The sequence below is a fragment of the Gekko japonicus genome, unplaced genomic scaffold (genome assembly GCF_001447785.1).
Source record: "Gekko japonicus isolate JY-2015 unplaced genomic scaffold, Gekko_japonicus_V1.1 scaffold1408, whole genome shotgun sequence".
Classification (NCBI taxonomy): Eukaryota; Metazoa; Chordata; class Lepidosauria; order Squamata; family Gekkonidae; genus Gekko; species Gekko japonicus.
The window spans coordinates 25,486-42,174 of record NW_015163131.1 but is presented as its reverse complement, the minus strand read 5'-3'; the positions used below and the strand labels follow the sequence as shown (position 1 = coordinate 42,174).

At 51.5% G+C, this 16,689-nt stretch overlaps 1 protein-coding gene across 1 annotated transcript in view; it reads left to right on the top strand.

The window, feature by feature from the left end:
• The window catches only part of PLCB1 (phospholipase C beta 1), a 375,074-nt gene extending 359,521 nt beyond the window's left edge, over positions 1–15,553 (top strand). The window contains exons 27-31 of the mRNA XM_015406942.1: positions 2,018–2,094; positions 2,192–2,281; positions 6,818–6,875; positions 9,295–9,381; positions 15,458–15,553. Of these exons, the coding sequence (XP_015262428.1) occupies positions 2,018–2,094; positions 2,192–2,281; positions 6,818–6,875; positions 9,295–9,381; positions 15,458–15,553 (408 nt within the window). The remainder of the gene's footprint in view (positions 1–2,017; positions 2,095–2,191; positions 2,282–6,817; positions 6,876–9,294; positions 9,382–15,457) is intronic.
• The last annotated feature ends 1,136 nt before the right edge of the window (positions 15,554–16,689 follow it).

Here is a 16,689-nt window from a genome sequence, read left to right as displayed (position 1 = left end):
CCTGATAAGGACACCAGAAGAGCCCTGCTGGGTCAGACCAGGGAGGGTCCCTCCAGTCCAGCCTCCCGTCTCACACAGTGTCCAGCCAGTCCCTCTGGAGGGCCAGCAACAGGGCAGGGAGGCCGAGGCCTTCCCCTTAGAAGGACACCAGAAGAGCCCTGATGGGTCAGACCAGGGAGGGTCCCTCCAGTCCAGCCTCCCGTCTCACACAGTGTCCAGCCAGTCCCTCTGGAGGGCCAGCAACAGGGCAGGGAGGCCGAGGCCTTCCCCTGAGAAGGACACCAGAAGAGCCCTGCTGGGTCAGACCAGGGAGGGTCCCTCTAGTCCAGCCTCCCGTCTCACACAGGGGCCAGCCAGTCCCTCTGGAGGGCCAGCAACCGGGCAGAGAGGCCGAGGCCTTCCCCTGATATAAGGACATCAGAAGGCCCTGCTGGGTCAGACCAGGGAGGGTCCCTCCAGTCCAGCCTCCCGTCTCACACAGGGGCCAGCCAGTCCCTCTGGAGGGCCAGCATTGACAGGGCAGAGATGCCGAGGCCTTCCCTTGATGAGGCCTCCTGGCTCTGGGATTCAGAGGTTTAGTGCCTCTGAATGTGGAGGTTCCCCTCAGCCACTGTGGCTAGTAGCCATTGGTAGACTTATCCTCCCTGAATCTCTCTAATCCCCTTTTAAAACTGCTTATTCCTCTGACAGCAAGTTCCACATTTGAATCATGCTCTGTGTAAGTTAGAGTAGCATTCCCAGACCCCCCATTCCATCTATTATCCAGATTTGTTGGCTGTGTGGGGGGGAGGGGGGACAGTCGCTTCAGTTCAGCTCTGTGGGAAGGCTGAAGATAATGGTAAACTTCTTAGAAACACGTGTATAGCTGAAACTGTCTTTCAAAATCTACTTACATTTCCGTGTGCCTCCGTACACCCCATTTTACTTGGTGAGTTGTTGCCTTTGGGGGGCTCCCATTCCCCCGCCCCGGGGTTCTCACCTGACACCAAGGCTCCCTCTTAACTGTGGAGTCCTGTGAGCAAAAATCCCACTTTGTGAGCTACTACGGGCATTAAAGTTGTGAGCGAGCTGCTTGGCTGCTGCATGAATCAGTTTGCTCTGGAGCCCCATCCTGCCTGAGCAGAGACAAAAATGTGTGAGCTGGCTCACACTGACTCAGCTTAGAGGGAACCCTGCCTGACCCCCCCCCCCTAGAGAGGGCAGATGTTTCTCAGCATTTGCTTCCGCCCTGTGGAGTGGGCACCCTGAGGCGGTCAACGGTCCTCTTTGGCGGGTCTGGTGAAGCGCTGAGAGGCCAGGCAAGATTGGGAGGGCATCACCGAGTGGCATTGCTGGCAAAGGGTTTTGTGAGCTGCATTTTTAGGATCGGTTTTATTTAATGCTTATCTCTTTGGTGGAGCAAGTTCTAAGGTGAGCTGCTTTAAGCTGTAAAAGGAATGTTGTAGTTGTTGTTGTTTTAATGCTATTTGAAAATCATTAGTTGCTGTAGATTTTCCGGGTTGTTTGGCTGTAGTCTTGGCATTGCAGGACCTGACGTTTCGCCAGTAGCTGTGACTGGCATCCTCAGAGGTATAACAGAAAGATGGAGGACTCTCTGTGTCAAGGTGAGAAGAAAAATGGTAGGCAGGTAATGTATATCTACTCAGGAGATAGATATAAATTACCTGCCTACCATTACCTGAGTAGATATAAATTACCTGCCTACCATTTTTCTTCTCACCTGGACACAGAGAGTACTCCATCTTTCTGTGTTATACCTCTGAGGATACCAGTCACAGCTACTGGCGAAATGTCAGGTCCTACAATGCCAAGACCACGGCCAGACAGCCCAGAAAATCTACAGCAACGAATGAACGCCGGCTGTGAAAGCCTTCGACAACATATTTGAAAATCAATTTTTCTTCACAGTAGGGCCCGAGTGAGTTTAAATTCTAAATGGATTTAAGGAAATGATGGTTGTGGAGTTTTTATAACATGCCTGCCTGGTTTTTCTGTTCCCCCTCCCCCTCCCCTGAAGCTCATCCAAAAGCTGACCGATGTTGCCGAGGAATGCCAAAACAGCCAGCTAAAGAAACTGAAAGAGATTTGTGAAAGGTAAGGGTGGCCAGTGCATCTCCTCGCGTCTGCCCAAGGTCTTGGTGGTGCGCCTGTGCGGTGCCATGTTCCTAAGAGTTTCTCTCTTCCGTTGCAGAGAAAAGAAAGAGTTGAAAAAAAAGATGGACAAGAAGAGACAAGAGAAGATCACAGAAGCTAAATCAAAGGACAGGAGTCAGATGGACGAGTACGTGCCCAGTCTTTAAACTCTTAACCTTTGAGGGACCCCTGTGAGTAGAACAGAGTGCCATAAGAACATAGGAGGAGAAGCCATGTTGGATCAGGCCAACGGCCCACCCAGTCCAACACCTGGCCGGAGGATACACGAGAGGTTAAGATGGTCCAGGAAGATGGTTCGGTTTCCAGGATGGTGAGGAGGTTGGAGCCCCTCCCCTCGGAGGAAAGGAAGAAGAGTCTCTGGGACTTCTCAGTTTAGAAATAAAGACGACTGGGGAGGGGGGGGCATGACTGAGGTTCCTAAGATCATGCCTGGGGTGGAGAGAGATGACCAAGAGAACTTTTCCTCCCTCTCCCAAAATACTAGACCTCGAGGGCTGGCATCCAATGAAGTAGATCGGCAGTAGATTCAGGACGGACAAAGGGAAATACTTCTTTACTCAGCGAGTGATTAAAAGGTGGAATTCACTGCCACAGGATGTCGTGATGGCCACAGGAATAAACAGCTTTAAGAGGGGGTTAGAGAGATTCACGGAGGAGAGGTCTGTCAATGGCTACTAGCCATGGTGACTGAGGGGAAGCCTCCACGTTCAGAGGCACTAAACCTCTGAATCCCGGAGCCAGAAGGCAACATCAGGGGAAGGCCTCAACCATCCAGAGGGACTGGCTGGCCCCTGTGCAAGACAGGAAGCTGGACTGGATGGACCCTTCCTGGTCTGACCCAGCAGGGCTCTTCTGATGTCCTTATCAGGGGAAGGCCTCGGCCTCTCTGCCCTATTGTTGGCCCTCCAGAGGAACTGGTTGGCCACTTTGTGACACAAGAGGCTGGACTAGATGGAATCTCCCTGGTCTGACCCGGCAGGGCTCTTGTGGGGTTCTTCTAAGGGGAAGGCCTTGGCCTCTCAGCCCTGCTGTTGGCCCTCCAGAGGAACTGGTTGGCCACTTTGTGACACAAGAGGCTGGACTAGATGGAATCTCCCTGGTCTGACCCAGCAGGGCTCTTCTGGTGTCCTTCTCAGGGGAAGGCCTCTGCCCCTCTGCCCTGGTGCTGGCCCTCCAGAGGAACTGGTTGGCCACTTTGTGACACAAGAGGCTGGACTAGATGGAATCTCCCTGGTCTGACCCAGCAGGGCTCTTCTGGTGTCCTTCTCAGGGGAAGGCCTCTGCCCCTCTGCCCTGGTGCTGGCCCTCCAGAGGAACTGGTTGGCCACTTTGTGACACAAGAGGCTGGACTAGATGGAATCTCCCTGGTCTGACCCAGCAGGGCTCTTCTGGTGTCCTTCTCAGGGGAAGGCCTCTGCCCCTCTGCCCTGGTGCTGGCCCTCCAGAGGAACTGGTTGGCCACTTTGTGACACAAGAGGCTGGACTAGATGGAATCTCCCTGGTCTGACCCAGCAGGGCTCTTCTGGTGTCCTTCTCAGGGGAAGGCCTCTGCCCCTCTGCCCTGGTGCTGGCCCTCCAGAGGAACTGGTTGGCCACTTTGTGACACAAGAGGCTGGACTAGATGGAATCTCCCTGGTCTGACCCAGCAGGGCTCCTCTGATGTTCTTATGTTTTTATCAGTTTCCAGATGGAGAGAAATTATGAAAAAAACCCCACACACACACACACACACAGACAAAATTGAGTAGCTTTTATGTAAAGAAAGTCATATACAGCAGTAGGCTTCAGAAATATATTTATACATGTTTGTGTGTGCGGGAGAGGCTGATCAGCTTTTTTGGCGAGAACAGCTAAAGACTAGAAAGATCAAAGGATCGCTTACGAAGAAAGACATGAGGAATTCAACCCAGTGAATAGTGCAAAGAAAAATGGGGTGTGTGAAATTAGTATGACGATAAAAACCGTTAGCGTGATGTTCCGGGGGAATGCCATAAACACGTTCCTCAAGTTTTAAAGACTTATAAGGGAAGTCTGGCCAGTATCGGTACAGCGGATGAAGGACGATTCGGCGAGCCGTCAGATCCTCTATTCCCGACCTTAAGAACATAAGAGACGCCAATGTTGGATCAGGCCAAAGGCCCATCCAGTCCAACACTCTGTATCACACAGTGGCCAGAAATACCAGTGCCATCAGGAGGTCCAGCAGTGGGTCCAGGACATTAGAAGCCCTCCCACTGTTGACCCCCCCCCAAGCACCAAGAAGACAGAGCATCACTTGCCCCAGAGCCCCTAGCTATACCTTGTGGCTAATAGCCACTGATGGACCTCTGCTCCATATGCTTATCTAATTCCCTTTTGAAGCCGTCCATGCTTGTAGCACCCACCACTTCCTGTGGTATAGGAAAAAGCCTGCATGGTTAACAAAGAAATTAATGGAAGCTGTAAAAGGTAAAAAGGATTCCTTTAAGCAGTGGAAAGCTAGTCACAGTGAGGCTGATAAAGCGGAACACAGGCTATGGCAAATAAAATGCAAGTCTGTGGTCAGGCAGGCAAAAAGGGAATATGAGGAGCATATAGCAAAAAACGTAAAGACCAACAATAAAACTTTCTTCAAATACATTAGAAGCAGGAAACCAGCCAGGGAGGCAGTGGGGCCCTTGGACGACCAAGGGGTAAAAGGAGTACTGAAGGATGATAGGGAAATGGCTGAGAAGCTAAATGCATTTTTTGCCTCCGTCTTCACTGTGGAAGATGAGAAGTGCTTGCCCACTCCAGAACCACTGATTTCAGGAGGGGTGTTGAAAGACCTGAGTCAGATTGAGGTGACGAGAGAGGAGGTCCTAAAACTGATAGACAACTTAAAAACTGATAAATCACCAGGCCCAGATGGCATACATCCGAGAGTTCTGAAAGAACTCAAATGTGAACTTGTAGATCTCCTGACAAAGATATGTAATCTTTCCTTAAAATCTGCCTCCATTCCTGAGGATTGGAAGGTAGCAAATGTCACTCCCATCTTTAAAAAGGGTTCCAGAGGAGATCCGGGAAATTACAGGCCAGTCAGTCTGACGTCGATACCGGGTAAATTGGTGGAAACCATTATTAAGGAAAGAATTAGTAGGCACATAGATGAACAAAACCTATTGAGGCAGACTCAGCACGGTTTCTGTAAGGGAAGATCTTGTCTCACTAACCTGTTAGTGTTCTTTGAGGGGGTGAACAAACATGTGGACAAGGGGGATCCAATAGATATTATTTACCTTGACTTCCAGAAAGCTTTTGATAAAGTTCCTCATCAAAGGCTCCTAAGTAAGCTCAAAAATCATGGGATAGAAGGACAAGTCCTTTTATGGATCAAAAACTGGCTAGTTCATAGAAAACAGAGATGGCTTCTCTTAGTTTTTGGCCCTTGGGGGGGGGGCAACAGTGGGAGGGCTTCTAGTCCCCCCACACACACACTTCTGGACCTTCTGATGGCACCTGGTGTTTCTGGCCACTGTGTGACACAAGGTGTTGGATTGGATGGGCCACTGGCCTGATCCAACATTGGCGTCTCTCTTATGTTCTTATGAAGACAAATGTAAGGATGAGTAGCGGAACTTTTGAGTTCAATCTCGGCAAAGTTCTTCCAGACGGGGGAATGTCTGCCTCTTGCTGTGCCGAGCGCAGAGGCCTTTGGTATAGCAGGGGTGGGTGGGCACTGATCCCGTCCTCCCCTTCCCTCGCGGAAAGCTCTGGGTCATGCAAGAGAAGACCCGGTGCGATGCTGGGTCCCCCCCCCATTAGCTCCCAGTGTCCTTGGAGGCACCCGGCACAGTGAGAGGACAACGGTGCCCCCTTGTCAGATCCACCTCATGCTGCGCCTGGAGAAACCGGAAGCTTCCGGAATGTGGCAGATCTTATGGAACCGCTTCTGTTCCATCCGGAGCCTGGATTGTTCCCTCTTTCCATCGGGGGGGGGGGCGAGGAGGATGTGGGGAGGGGAATGGCTGGAGGAGGCTGTTGGATGAGTTTCGCCAGAGCTGCTCGGAGGCCTTCCTAGAGGGCCGGTGCTCAGTCTGCCAGTGAGGGTCCTGTCGGCAGCCGGTGGCCATCCCATAAATCACGCCGGAATCTTTAATGTGTCAACACTGCCTGGTTTTCATTTTCACTTAGCTAAACTTAGGAGTAGTTTTTAACAAGGGACTTTGACAGAATCGAGTACATTGCCCAGTGGTGAGCTCACTTGAGAGAAAAAAACAATACTAGTTGAAGGAAGCAGCGGGGAAAGTTCTTGTTGAGCGAGGAGGTCTTTCGTGACCATGAGCTGAGGAACGGGCTCATTTCACTCACCCACTGCTCTCCCCAAGGGGGGGCCCAAACCAGCTGGCACACTGGTCTCCCCTCCTCATTTTGTAGCCTCACCACAACAGCCCTGTGAGGTAGGTTCGGCTGAAATTGTGAGACTGACCCACGATCTCCCAGGGAGCTTCCAGGGCAGATCCAGGCTTTGAGACTTGGGTCTCAGAAATCGTTGTTTAATGGCCTAATCGCTGAGTGCCATAATCTGGATGTTGATTCATTTAGGGTATCTTCATTTGGGCAAACGTTATTGGCTGTCCTTTTTCTGTATTGTGACGGTTCTGTATTTTAATAACAAAAAAATAATTTATCTTGCTCTCAGGGAGAAGACAGAGATGATCCGATCATATATTCAGGAGGTGGTACAGTACATTAAAAGGGTGAGTCCACAGCACGTATTTATTTGTATTTATTCATTCATTCATTTATTTGGGGGGGGGGCGTGTAGCCCTCCTTTCTTCCAACAGAGCCAGGTGACAACAACAAAAAAATGTACAAAAAACAGTGGTCTTTTAAAATAATTAAAAGCACACCATCAGAACAGAGGGGCGGGAGCCGACACCTGTCATCTGCAAGCTGACCCTTAAATAGCTTTTAAAGAGCTCCGGCTTCCGGCCTCACCAGGCAGTCCCCCGGGGGGGGGGCTTTCTGATTCAGCCCTCCCAGGAGGCTGTTCCGTAGCAGCAGGTCAGCACCTGGAAAGGCCTGGGCCCATACAGAGGGTATTGTGGGACCGGGGGGGGGGCTGCCCCCGTTGCTTGCCGCGTGGGTTCACATTGGGGGAAACAGTCAGTTGTGTCTTTGAGCTCACGAAGGGCTTTAAAGGTAAGCACCAGGACCTTACGCTAGACCCGGGGACAAATACTCAGCCAGTAAAGAGAACTGAGGACGCGTCCATTTGCATTCCGGTTGAGGGGAAATGCCAGCTCTTACAGGTCTACAAGCTCCTGTCAGGAATCAAAGTGAGCAATAAAGCGGGAAGAGCAACGGAAGTGTGCCCACGCAGGTGTGAAAATGTCCATCATTTTTGTCCTCTTCGTACAGAGGCCTTGCCTCCGGTATATTCTCGCAAGGCTCATGGTTCATGAGCCGGTGGTCCCCTTCTCTCGATTCCCAAGAGCTGCGCTAGGCTTTCCCTCTCGGGGCAGGTCAGGAGCAGGAGAGTCCCTTTGCGGCAGCAGCGTGCAGTCTGAACTGCGAAGGCACCTGGCGTGGGGGGGTAGGCGGGGGGCAGGGGCAGGTGAGGGGGCCCCGGGTCGGAGGGGGTGATGCAGAGGATCCCAGGGCACGGGGAGCTGGCCGCGTCCTTTTGCTGCACAGCAAGGTCATGTTGAGATCGGGTCAGAAAGTGGGATAATCCACAAGGGCCATCCATAAACTATTTATTTATTTGGATTATTACCCCGCCCTCCCAGCAAGGCTGGCTCAGGGCGGCTTACACACAAACAGTATAAAACAGTGCAATACAATAATACAATATACAATATAAAATCCATTCATACACAAATCTAAAACCATAAATATAACAACATATTAAAGTGCTAGCATTTGACTCCTCAGCGCACAGTCAGCTCCTCAGTGTTCTTCAGATGTCCAAGGCGATCGGGTCGGGCTGTGACTGGGGGACCCAGGGGGTCAGGCTCGCTCTGTCAGATGTCGGTGGTGGTGGTGGTGGTGACGGCTCCAAAGGCCTGGCGGAAGAGCTCCGTTTTGCAGGCCCTGCAGAACTGTAGCAGGTCCCGCAGGGCCCTGGTCTCCTCCGGGAACTCATTCCACCAGCATGGAGCCACCACCGAGAAAGCCCTCGTTGTCACTAGCCCGGCCTCCTTGATATTCAGGAGGACCAGCCGATTCTGGGTCCCTGATCGCAGCACTCTCTGGGGTGCTTAATCAACACTTTGGTGTAGTGGTTAAGTGCGCGGTGTAGTGGCTTGGTGTCGTGGTTAAGTGCGCGGACTCTAATCTGGGAGAACCGGGTTTGATTCCCCACTCCTCCACTAGCACCTACTGGATGACCTTGGGCAAGCCCTAGTTCTGACAAGAGCCGTCCTTGAAAAAGAGCCGTGTCTGTCAAGAGCTCTCTCAGCCCCACCTACCTCACAGGGTGCCTGTCTGTTGTGGGGAGGGGAAGGGAAAGGAGTTTGTACGCCGCTCTGAGACTCCCATCAGGTAGTGAAGGGCCATGGGGTATAAATCCAGTCTCTTCTCCTCTCCTCCTCCTCTTCTTCTTAATCAATACTTCCCCATGACCTTCTCTTTCGGGGGGGGGGCTGCCGAGGGCCCGTGTGGTCCCGTGACGAAGAGCTCAGGAGGAAAGAGAGGAGGGGGCCAGTCTCGCAGCTGGAGACAGTCGGCCATGTGCCTTTTGCACACGGAAGCTTCTACCCAGAACAAAACTTTGTTGGTCTCAAAGGCGCCGCTGGACTCAAACTTTGTTCTGCTGCTTCAGACCAACGCGGCTCTACCCACCTGAACCCGTCTCCATGGTTGTGTAGGAAAGATGTGGGCTGCAGTCGCCCCCTCGGTGTCTGAATAAGGACCAAGCGCCAGACACCCATGGGACTCGGCAGCACCAGGGACTGTTTTGGGTGACAAAGGGGCCCATTTGAGCCAAAGAGCATCATGCTAATGACTTCTCTACCAGCGTTGTTTTTTAAAATGAATATCGAGATGTTCTGCTGAGTCTGTCTTATCTGTGCAACACTGACAGTAATTACTTCTGCGCAGAGCTGGGGGGACTAAAATGCCACCGCAGGTTGGAGTACAATTCATTGTTTTTTTTCCCATTCTGTCTTTCAGCTAGAAGACGCTCAGAGTAAAAGGCAGGAAAGGCTTGTGGAGAAACACAAGGAGATTCGCCAGCAAATACTGGAGGAAAAACCCAAGGTAAGGAGACTGAAATACTCGCATCCTCCTCTTGTTTTCGTTTTTAATTCTGTTTCTGACTGTAGAGCTAATGATGGACCGGACCGTTTATTATGAATCTCAGCTATGGAGATACGAAAGACAGATTTTGGAAATAGTTTTGCGTACTGTTGAAAAGAAACGCCTGGTGTTAATGTGCCAAAAGAGAGAGAGCGACATTCTGGGAAGCTCATTCTGGAAAGCCACATTTGCGTTTTAGTCCATCGACTATCACTGCGTCTTGCAAAGGGCGCCTTTCACCAGCAGAGGGCGAGCTCCGCCAACAATGTCTTGAGCAGTGCAAAATTGAAGCTGTTTTCTCGGCATGTGCGTGGGCGGCAGGCCTCATCTTTGTAGCATGCAAAATCCCTGGTGTTTTCTAAAGCACAGGAACCTCTCTCACACACACACACACACAGTGCTGGTGTTGAGTTTAATAAATCGGGTGTGTTGCATTTGAGGGTGCAGCTGCACAGAATGCGGGAAAACTGTGACGAGGCAGATGCTTAGTGGCTGCTAGCCCTGGTAGAGGATGCGGCGGTGGGAGGGGGTGTTGCTGGTTGCCGGTTTGTTCCTTTTTCCTACTGGACTGCTATCAGCCTGGGGGAGAGACAGTTTCAGAGAAGCAGTGTAGGGGGAGAAAGACCTAAGACACACGAACACACAAACACACCCTGCATCAGTCCAAAGCCTTCCTCTTCTCCCACCACCACCACCACTGCCACCACCCTGCCTGTATGTTTTCAAGAAAACCAAAGATGCCTGGAGATCTCATCTTGCTTCGCTCGTATTCTGTGTCTTCCTTAGTCAGACGAACAGTTGCTGCCTATCCGACATGCTCACGGTGTGGGCAGGGCATACCCGCGTTGTTTGCTTTCCCCATCTCCTAAAGCTGGGACTGGTCTTAGATTCCAATACATGCCTTATCCTAAACAAAACTTTAGACCACGAATTGGGACCCGGCAGTCCAGATTGTGGATCTCTGTGCAAGAATTGTGTCTCCTGCTTCCCAGTCTCCCCCGAAGCCATTTCCAACCCCATGAAAATAAGTTCCTCGGTTTGCAGGGCAGGTGTGGAGGGATGGCTACGCGGGACAGTGGGGCACAGGGAGGAGTGGGGAAGGGGGGCAACATCTCTCCCTCTTCCAGCATTCAGCGGATGGAGGCAGAAGGGGCGATTTTGACTCTTCCCCCACCACCGCCACTGCAGCCCGCCCTCTGTCCCCCACAGCTGATACTCTGTGGGGGTCCTTCAGGACAGGTCGTGGACATTCCCTGGGCTGGGAAGGGCAGCTGGGGGGGGGAGGGGGAGCAGTCCTTGGATCCAGAGTCAGTCCACTTCTGAATGGCCTCTATCCGCCGTCTCTTCTCTGCTGGGCATGCCCATCGCATCCAAAAACAGATGCCACCACCTTCTGGCAGATTCAGCACGGGGCACTTATATTTACTGCTTATTTCAGAGAGAAATAATGCAGCATCTAGGCATTGGCTTAAAGCAGACCTGAGTGTCTGCCTCTGGGTCTCATCCAAGGGATTCGGGACGCTGCCGTGTTCCAGCGGATCAGTTTCCACCACAGGTTTTGTCATTCTGCCGGGCCGCTTCCTCGCCAGGGTGGTTGTCTGGTAGCGGATGCAATTCTGTGTGAAACTGCTCTTTCTTGCAACAGGCCAGGGGTCATCTTTTTCCTTTTCACACCTGAAGTGCATTTGAAGCCCCCCCCCCAGCTGTGTTCTCACAGGACCTTCTGGATTCTCCACCCACTCTGTTTGGTTTCGTTAATTTTGAGCAGGGGGTAACACAGCGCTATATAGAAAGAATGCAATCACTTTAAAAAAAAACTTCTTAAAAACCTTGACGTATTTGCAGAGTCTCCAATAATCCCCTCTCCCTAAAAACAAACTGAGCTGTAGGAGATTCCTTTCTGGTGTTTCTTTTTAAAGAGCATGAGTAAGGCTGGGTAGGAATAATGCGATACCTTGAACAACCTTTAAGAAACCTTCATATTAGCAGAGGTTCCAAGGATCCCATCCCCTCTACCCAGTTTGGTGTAGTGGTTAAGTGCGCGGACTCTAATCTGGGAGAACCGGTTTGATTCCCCCACTCCTCCACTTGCACCTGCTGGATGACCTTGGGTCAGTCACAAGCTCTGGCACAGCTGTTCTTGAAAAAGAGCCATTCCTGTCAAGAGCCCTCTCAGCCCCACCCACCTCACAGGGTGTCTGTTGTGGGGAAGGGGAAGGGGAAGGGGAAGGGGAAGGCGTTTGTAAGCCGCTCTGAGACTCCAAGTAAAGGGTGGGGTATAAATCCAATCTCCTCTTCTTCTTCTCTGTCTAAAAGGCAGGCAGTTCCCTTCCACTGTGCTAAGTATTGCCAGGGTCTGCTCCTTGTGGTCACCACCAGTTGAAAAGATCACTGACTAGCACTTCACTGAAGTCCAACAATTGCACTGGTTCCTGTTCAGACCCAAGAAACTACTCGTTCTCATAGCATCCCGCCCAGGAAATATTGGTTTTTTACTGGTTTAAAATAAGGCAGATTTTGTGTGTGCGTGGAAGGAACAGACTTTTAACGGTTTGTGCACAAACAGAGGACTGCGTCACAGTGGCAAGGTGAAAAGAAATACACCAAGCGAGGTGGCTGAAAGGTGGGAAATCTTTGGTGCGGACAATTGGCCTTGAATCCATCTGCGGTTGGGAGTTTATTCAGAATTCTTTCCAGTAGGTGAAATGATTGTCGGTGACTGGAGAGCCACTCAAATCAAGCTGCGGGTCTTAAGACCGGGGTTATTCAAAAAGCGAGACGTGTGTCCATACACAGGGGTTCATCCCAGTGGAAGGAATGGGCAGCCATTCTCCTTTTACATACACGTTCTAACATGATTCCAGTTTGCATGTGTCGTTCAGGATATCTAACCCACCCCACAGAGAACACAAAAGCAGCAGACTCCATACCAGTAAGAGGGTGTGAGTAACACTCCCGTATGGTGGATGTTTAACGATAGTGGTTGTTGTTGTTGGTTGTTGGTTGTTATTATTATTATTCTGCAAGCCTTCTAGCACATCTGGAAAGCTGCTTATTTAACAAATCGTTGTTTCACAGAAGCAAAGAGATTTTGTAATGATCCCTGCTAATGTACTATCTTAATGACTAGTTTTAGGCAGGCGGCTTCTCAGTCTCCCTTCGTCCCCTGCTGTGTGCGCCTCTTTCAGCAACCTCACAGCCCAGGGATGAATGGACGCAGCTGACCGTGCTCAGGAAAAGTGTGTCTGTGGCAGATGAAGTCAAGCACAAGGGCTCTGTGCCGCTCGAGGGAGCCCTTTGGCATGACGGTGTCTTTGGAGAGGATCCTCTTGCTGGATGCTCCCGCCTGAGGTTCCGTGCAGGTCGGGCCACAGGGTGTGGGGCTTAAAGAAGCAGGTAGGGTTAGGGGTACGCGCCAGAGGCAGCGTTAATTATGTGGCCTCTACTTGTGCCAGTTTTCATTGTAGTTAATCTGACAGTACTAAGCGGGAACACCCAACGATAAATCAAACCCATGTGGGACTTAGGAGACGCGGCGTCCTGTCCATCCCGTCCATGTCCCCTTTGTACAGCACACGTGCTTCGATTTGGGATTGTTCTGTTTCTGACTGCTGTTCTGAGCTTTAGATTTTGGTACATTTTTCTGGTTCGCTGTTACTACTTGCCTGATGTATCGGTCAGGCAAGAAAGACGGGGACTTCAATCCCTGTTCAGCTGTCTAAACCTACCTCCCAAGCCTGTTGTGAGGATGAAATAAGAGAGCCCCACCCACCATATACCTCATGTGAACCTTCTGAATTGGAATTCATGGAATTCACTGCCACAGGAGGTGGTGGTAGCTACAAGCATGGACGGCTTCAAGAGCCTCTGCTTGGCATGCAGGAGGTCCCAGGTTCAATCCCCGGCATCTCCAGTTGAAAAGGACCAGGCAGGAGGGGATGGGGAAGACCTCCGCCTGAGACCTTGGAGAGCTGTAAAGAGGAGCTGTGACTCAGGGGCAGAGCCTCTGCTTGGCACGCAGGAGGTCCCAGGTTCAATCCCTGGCAGAAACTCCAGTTAAAAAGGACCAGGCAAGAGGTGATGGGGAAGACCTCCGCCTGAGACCCTGGAGAGCTGTAAAGGGGGCGTGGCTCAGTGGCAGAGCCCCTGCTTGGCATGCAGAAGGTCCCAGCCTCAATCCCCGGCATCCCCAGTTAAAAAGGACCAGGCAGGAGGTGATGGGAAAGACCTCCGCCTGAGACCCTGGAGAGCTGTAAAGGCTCAGTGGCAGAGCCTCTGCTTGGCACGCAGGAGGTCCCAGGTTCAATCCCCGGCAGCATCTCCAGTTAAAAAAGGAGCAGGCAAGAGGTGATGGGGAAGACCTCCGCCTGAGACCCTGGAGAGCTGTAAAGGGGGGCCGTGGCCCAGTGGTAGAGCCTCTGCTTGGCATGCAGGAGGTCCCAGGTTCAATCCCCGGCAGCATCTCCAGTTAAAAAAGGACCAGGCAGCAGGTGATGGGGAAGACCCTTCTCTGCCTGAGGAGGGTCTGATTCAGTATTCATGTGCATTCATGTAAGTTATTAAATTCAGATAAAGAATGAAAACTAAATCCAAATGCCATTCTGCATCATGCAGGCACCATAGTGGTTGCTGATCACATACCTCACGTCAAACGGGACTGCCAAGTTGAAAAACTATCCAGGGAGGCCACTGCAGCCATTAAGTTGCCAGGTGAAGCAATTACTATATGTAGAGACAGTTTGTTCATTTTATTTATTCATACCCTGGTTTTCTCTACAATGTGGAACTAATGCAGTGTGCAACAGTGTCCTCTCATCTTCCATTTTATCCTCACAACAACCCTGTGAGGTAGGTTAGGCAGAGAGAGAGAGAGAGAGAGAGAGAGAGATTGTCCCAATGTCACCCAGGTAGACTGAGGATTCGAACCTGGGTCTTCCCAATCCTAGTCCAGCCACTGCACCATCCTGGCAATCTCTGTGCAGCCACTGCAATGAATCTGCCAGTCCTCCAGGGAAGACACTGAAGGCTCGAAGTAAGAGAAGCAGCAGTCAGGAGTGAAAGACAAGTAGGAGGGCGGGGGGGGGGGGTTTTTCAGGAAGGACCCCCCCCCCTTTTCAATCTGCTTTTCTGCTCTTGGAAGAGAAGAAGCCGATGCCCTGTGACGAGATGGGATGCTTCAGGGAAGCTGTGTGGAGGGGAAATGGCTCAGAGGGGCGGCAGAGTTAAGCGTTCTCTCCGTTGCTCTCTTTCCTCTGCTTCTGATTACAGCTGGAACGAACAACAAGGCATTCTGGGTAATGTAGTTTGGACATTTTGTCTACTCGTGTTGCGTTAGGAGTTGTGTATTCAGCAGCCGAAGTAACACTGGGTTGTCCCAGTAAATATATCTGAAGTTCCTAGGTTGTGATCTATTACAGTTGGAAGAGGTTTTGCATAAACATGGTTTGGGTTTGGGTCTTGGTTCTTCAGTCGTACCTCCCAAGCTTTTCACGTGCCAAGGCTTAATGTCACTGGGTTAAGAATTTCAACCACCCTATTTTAGTTCATCGGTCCAGCATTCTAGAAGTATCCTCCAATAGTAATTAAGAACACAAGACAAGCCATGTTGGATCAGGCCAGTGGCCCATCCAGTCCAACACTCCGTGTCACACAGTGGCCAGAAATACCAGGTGCCATCAGGAGGTCCACCAGAGGGGCCAGAACTCCAGTTGCCCCTAAAGAATACAGAGCATCACTGCCCCAGACATCTCTGCCTTGTGGCTAATAGTCACTCATGGACCTCTGCTCCATACATTTATCCAATCTCCCCTTGAAGCCGTCCGTGCTTGTAGCCGCCGCCACTTCCTGTGGCAGTGGATTCCACCTGCTAATGTCTCTTTGGGTGAAGAAGGACTTCCTTTGTTCGGTTCTAAGCCTAATGCTCACTCATTTCATTGGGTGCCAACAAGGAGTTCTTGTATTGTGAGAAAGGGAGAAAAGTACCTCTTTCTCTACCTCCTCTGTCCCATGCATAATTCCCTGCTTCTGCCGATTTTAGAAAGTCCATAATCCAGGAGACTGTGTCCTCATACTCACAAAGATGGATGTCCCCGTGACAGACCAAGTACTTCAGGAGATGCAGGTGCAGGTCTAGCGCTATGTCTTGCCTCCGTGCCTTGAGGGAGAGAAGAGAGAGCACCGACTAAAATGAGCAAGTAATCCCCAGATGGAAAGGGAAAGGAGTCATATTAATAGCGAGTTGTCTGGCCAGCTTCTTCTCAGGAAGCCGCATAAAAGCCCGTTCCAGAAGTGAATGCTTTGGAGGCCAGGATCATAAATAGAACTTAACTCAAAAAACGGGGGGAGGGAGGAGGGCAGAAACAAAAGCTGTGGCTGTGGATGAAACTGACAATTCTGCAGAACAAAGGTGTCTGCTGCTCCTTGAGGAACGTCTAGCAAGCAAACAGCAGGAGGCCCCATGGGTGGTGGTGTGACTGCTTCAGTCGTGGGACACCAGAAAACTTGGTGCTGCATTGTGGCTCAAACACCCCCCACCCCTCAGAAAACGAATATGTGTCATTTGGGGGACAGAGGTACCAAAATCCATAGAATCATGGAATCATAGAATGTTAGAGTTGGAACTGGGACCTTGCAGGTCATCTAGTCCAGCCCCCCTGCCCTCTGCAGGAGCACAGCCGAAAGAGAGCCCTACGACACACCCAAAAGTCCAGCCTTGAAAACGTCCAGCGAAGGAGCCTCCACCACCTCCCGAGGCAGACAGTTCCACTGCTTCATGCTTGCAGACTCGGTAGGGAGGGGTGCCAGTCCCCAGGTGGCGGCTGGAGATCTCTCGGGATTACGCCTGGGCTCCAGGTAAAGGAGATCAGTCAATCTGGGGGAAATGGCGGCTTTGGAAGGTGGGTGGTGCAGCAGTGCACCCTGCGGAGGTCTCTCCCCTCCCCTCCCCCAACTGCACCCTCCCTGGGGGGCCCCCACCCCTTGTCCTCTCCAGGACGTTCACAGCCAAGAGCCTGTGTGTGTTTGTGTGTGTGTGTGTGTGTGTGTGTCCCAGCCCAGCCCAGATCTGTCAGCTGAGGACTGGGGGAGCTTGCAGAGGAGGGGAATACGGTCCCTCCACACTGTGAACTCCCAGCCTTGTGCAGGGGGCTGGACTAGATGACCCTGGAGGTCCCTTCCAGCTCTGTGATTCTGTGATTCTTTCCTCCCCCCCACCACCACCATTTGCCTCTCTCTTTGCAGAATTTTACCCACCCTCCTCCCCTTGTTCCC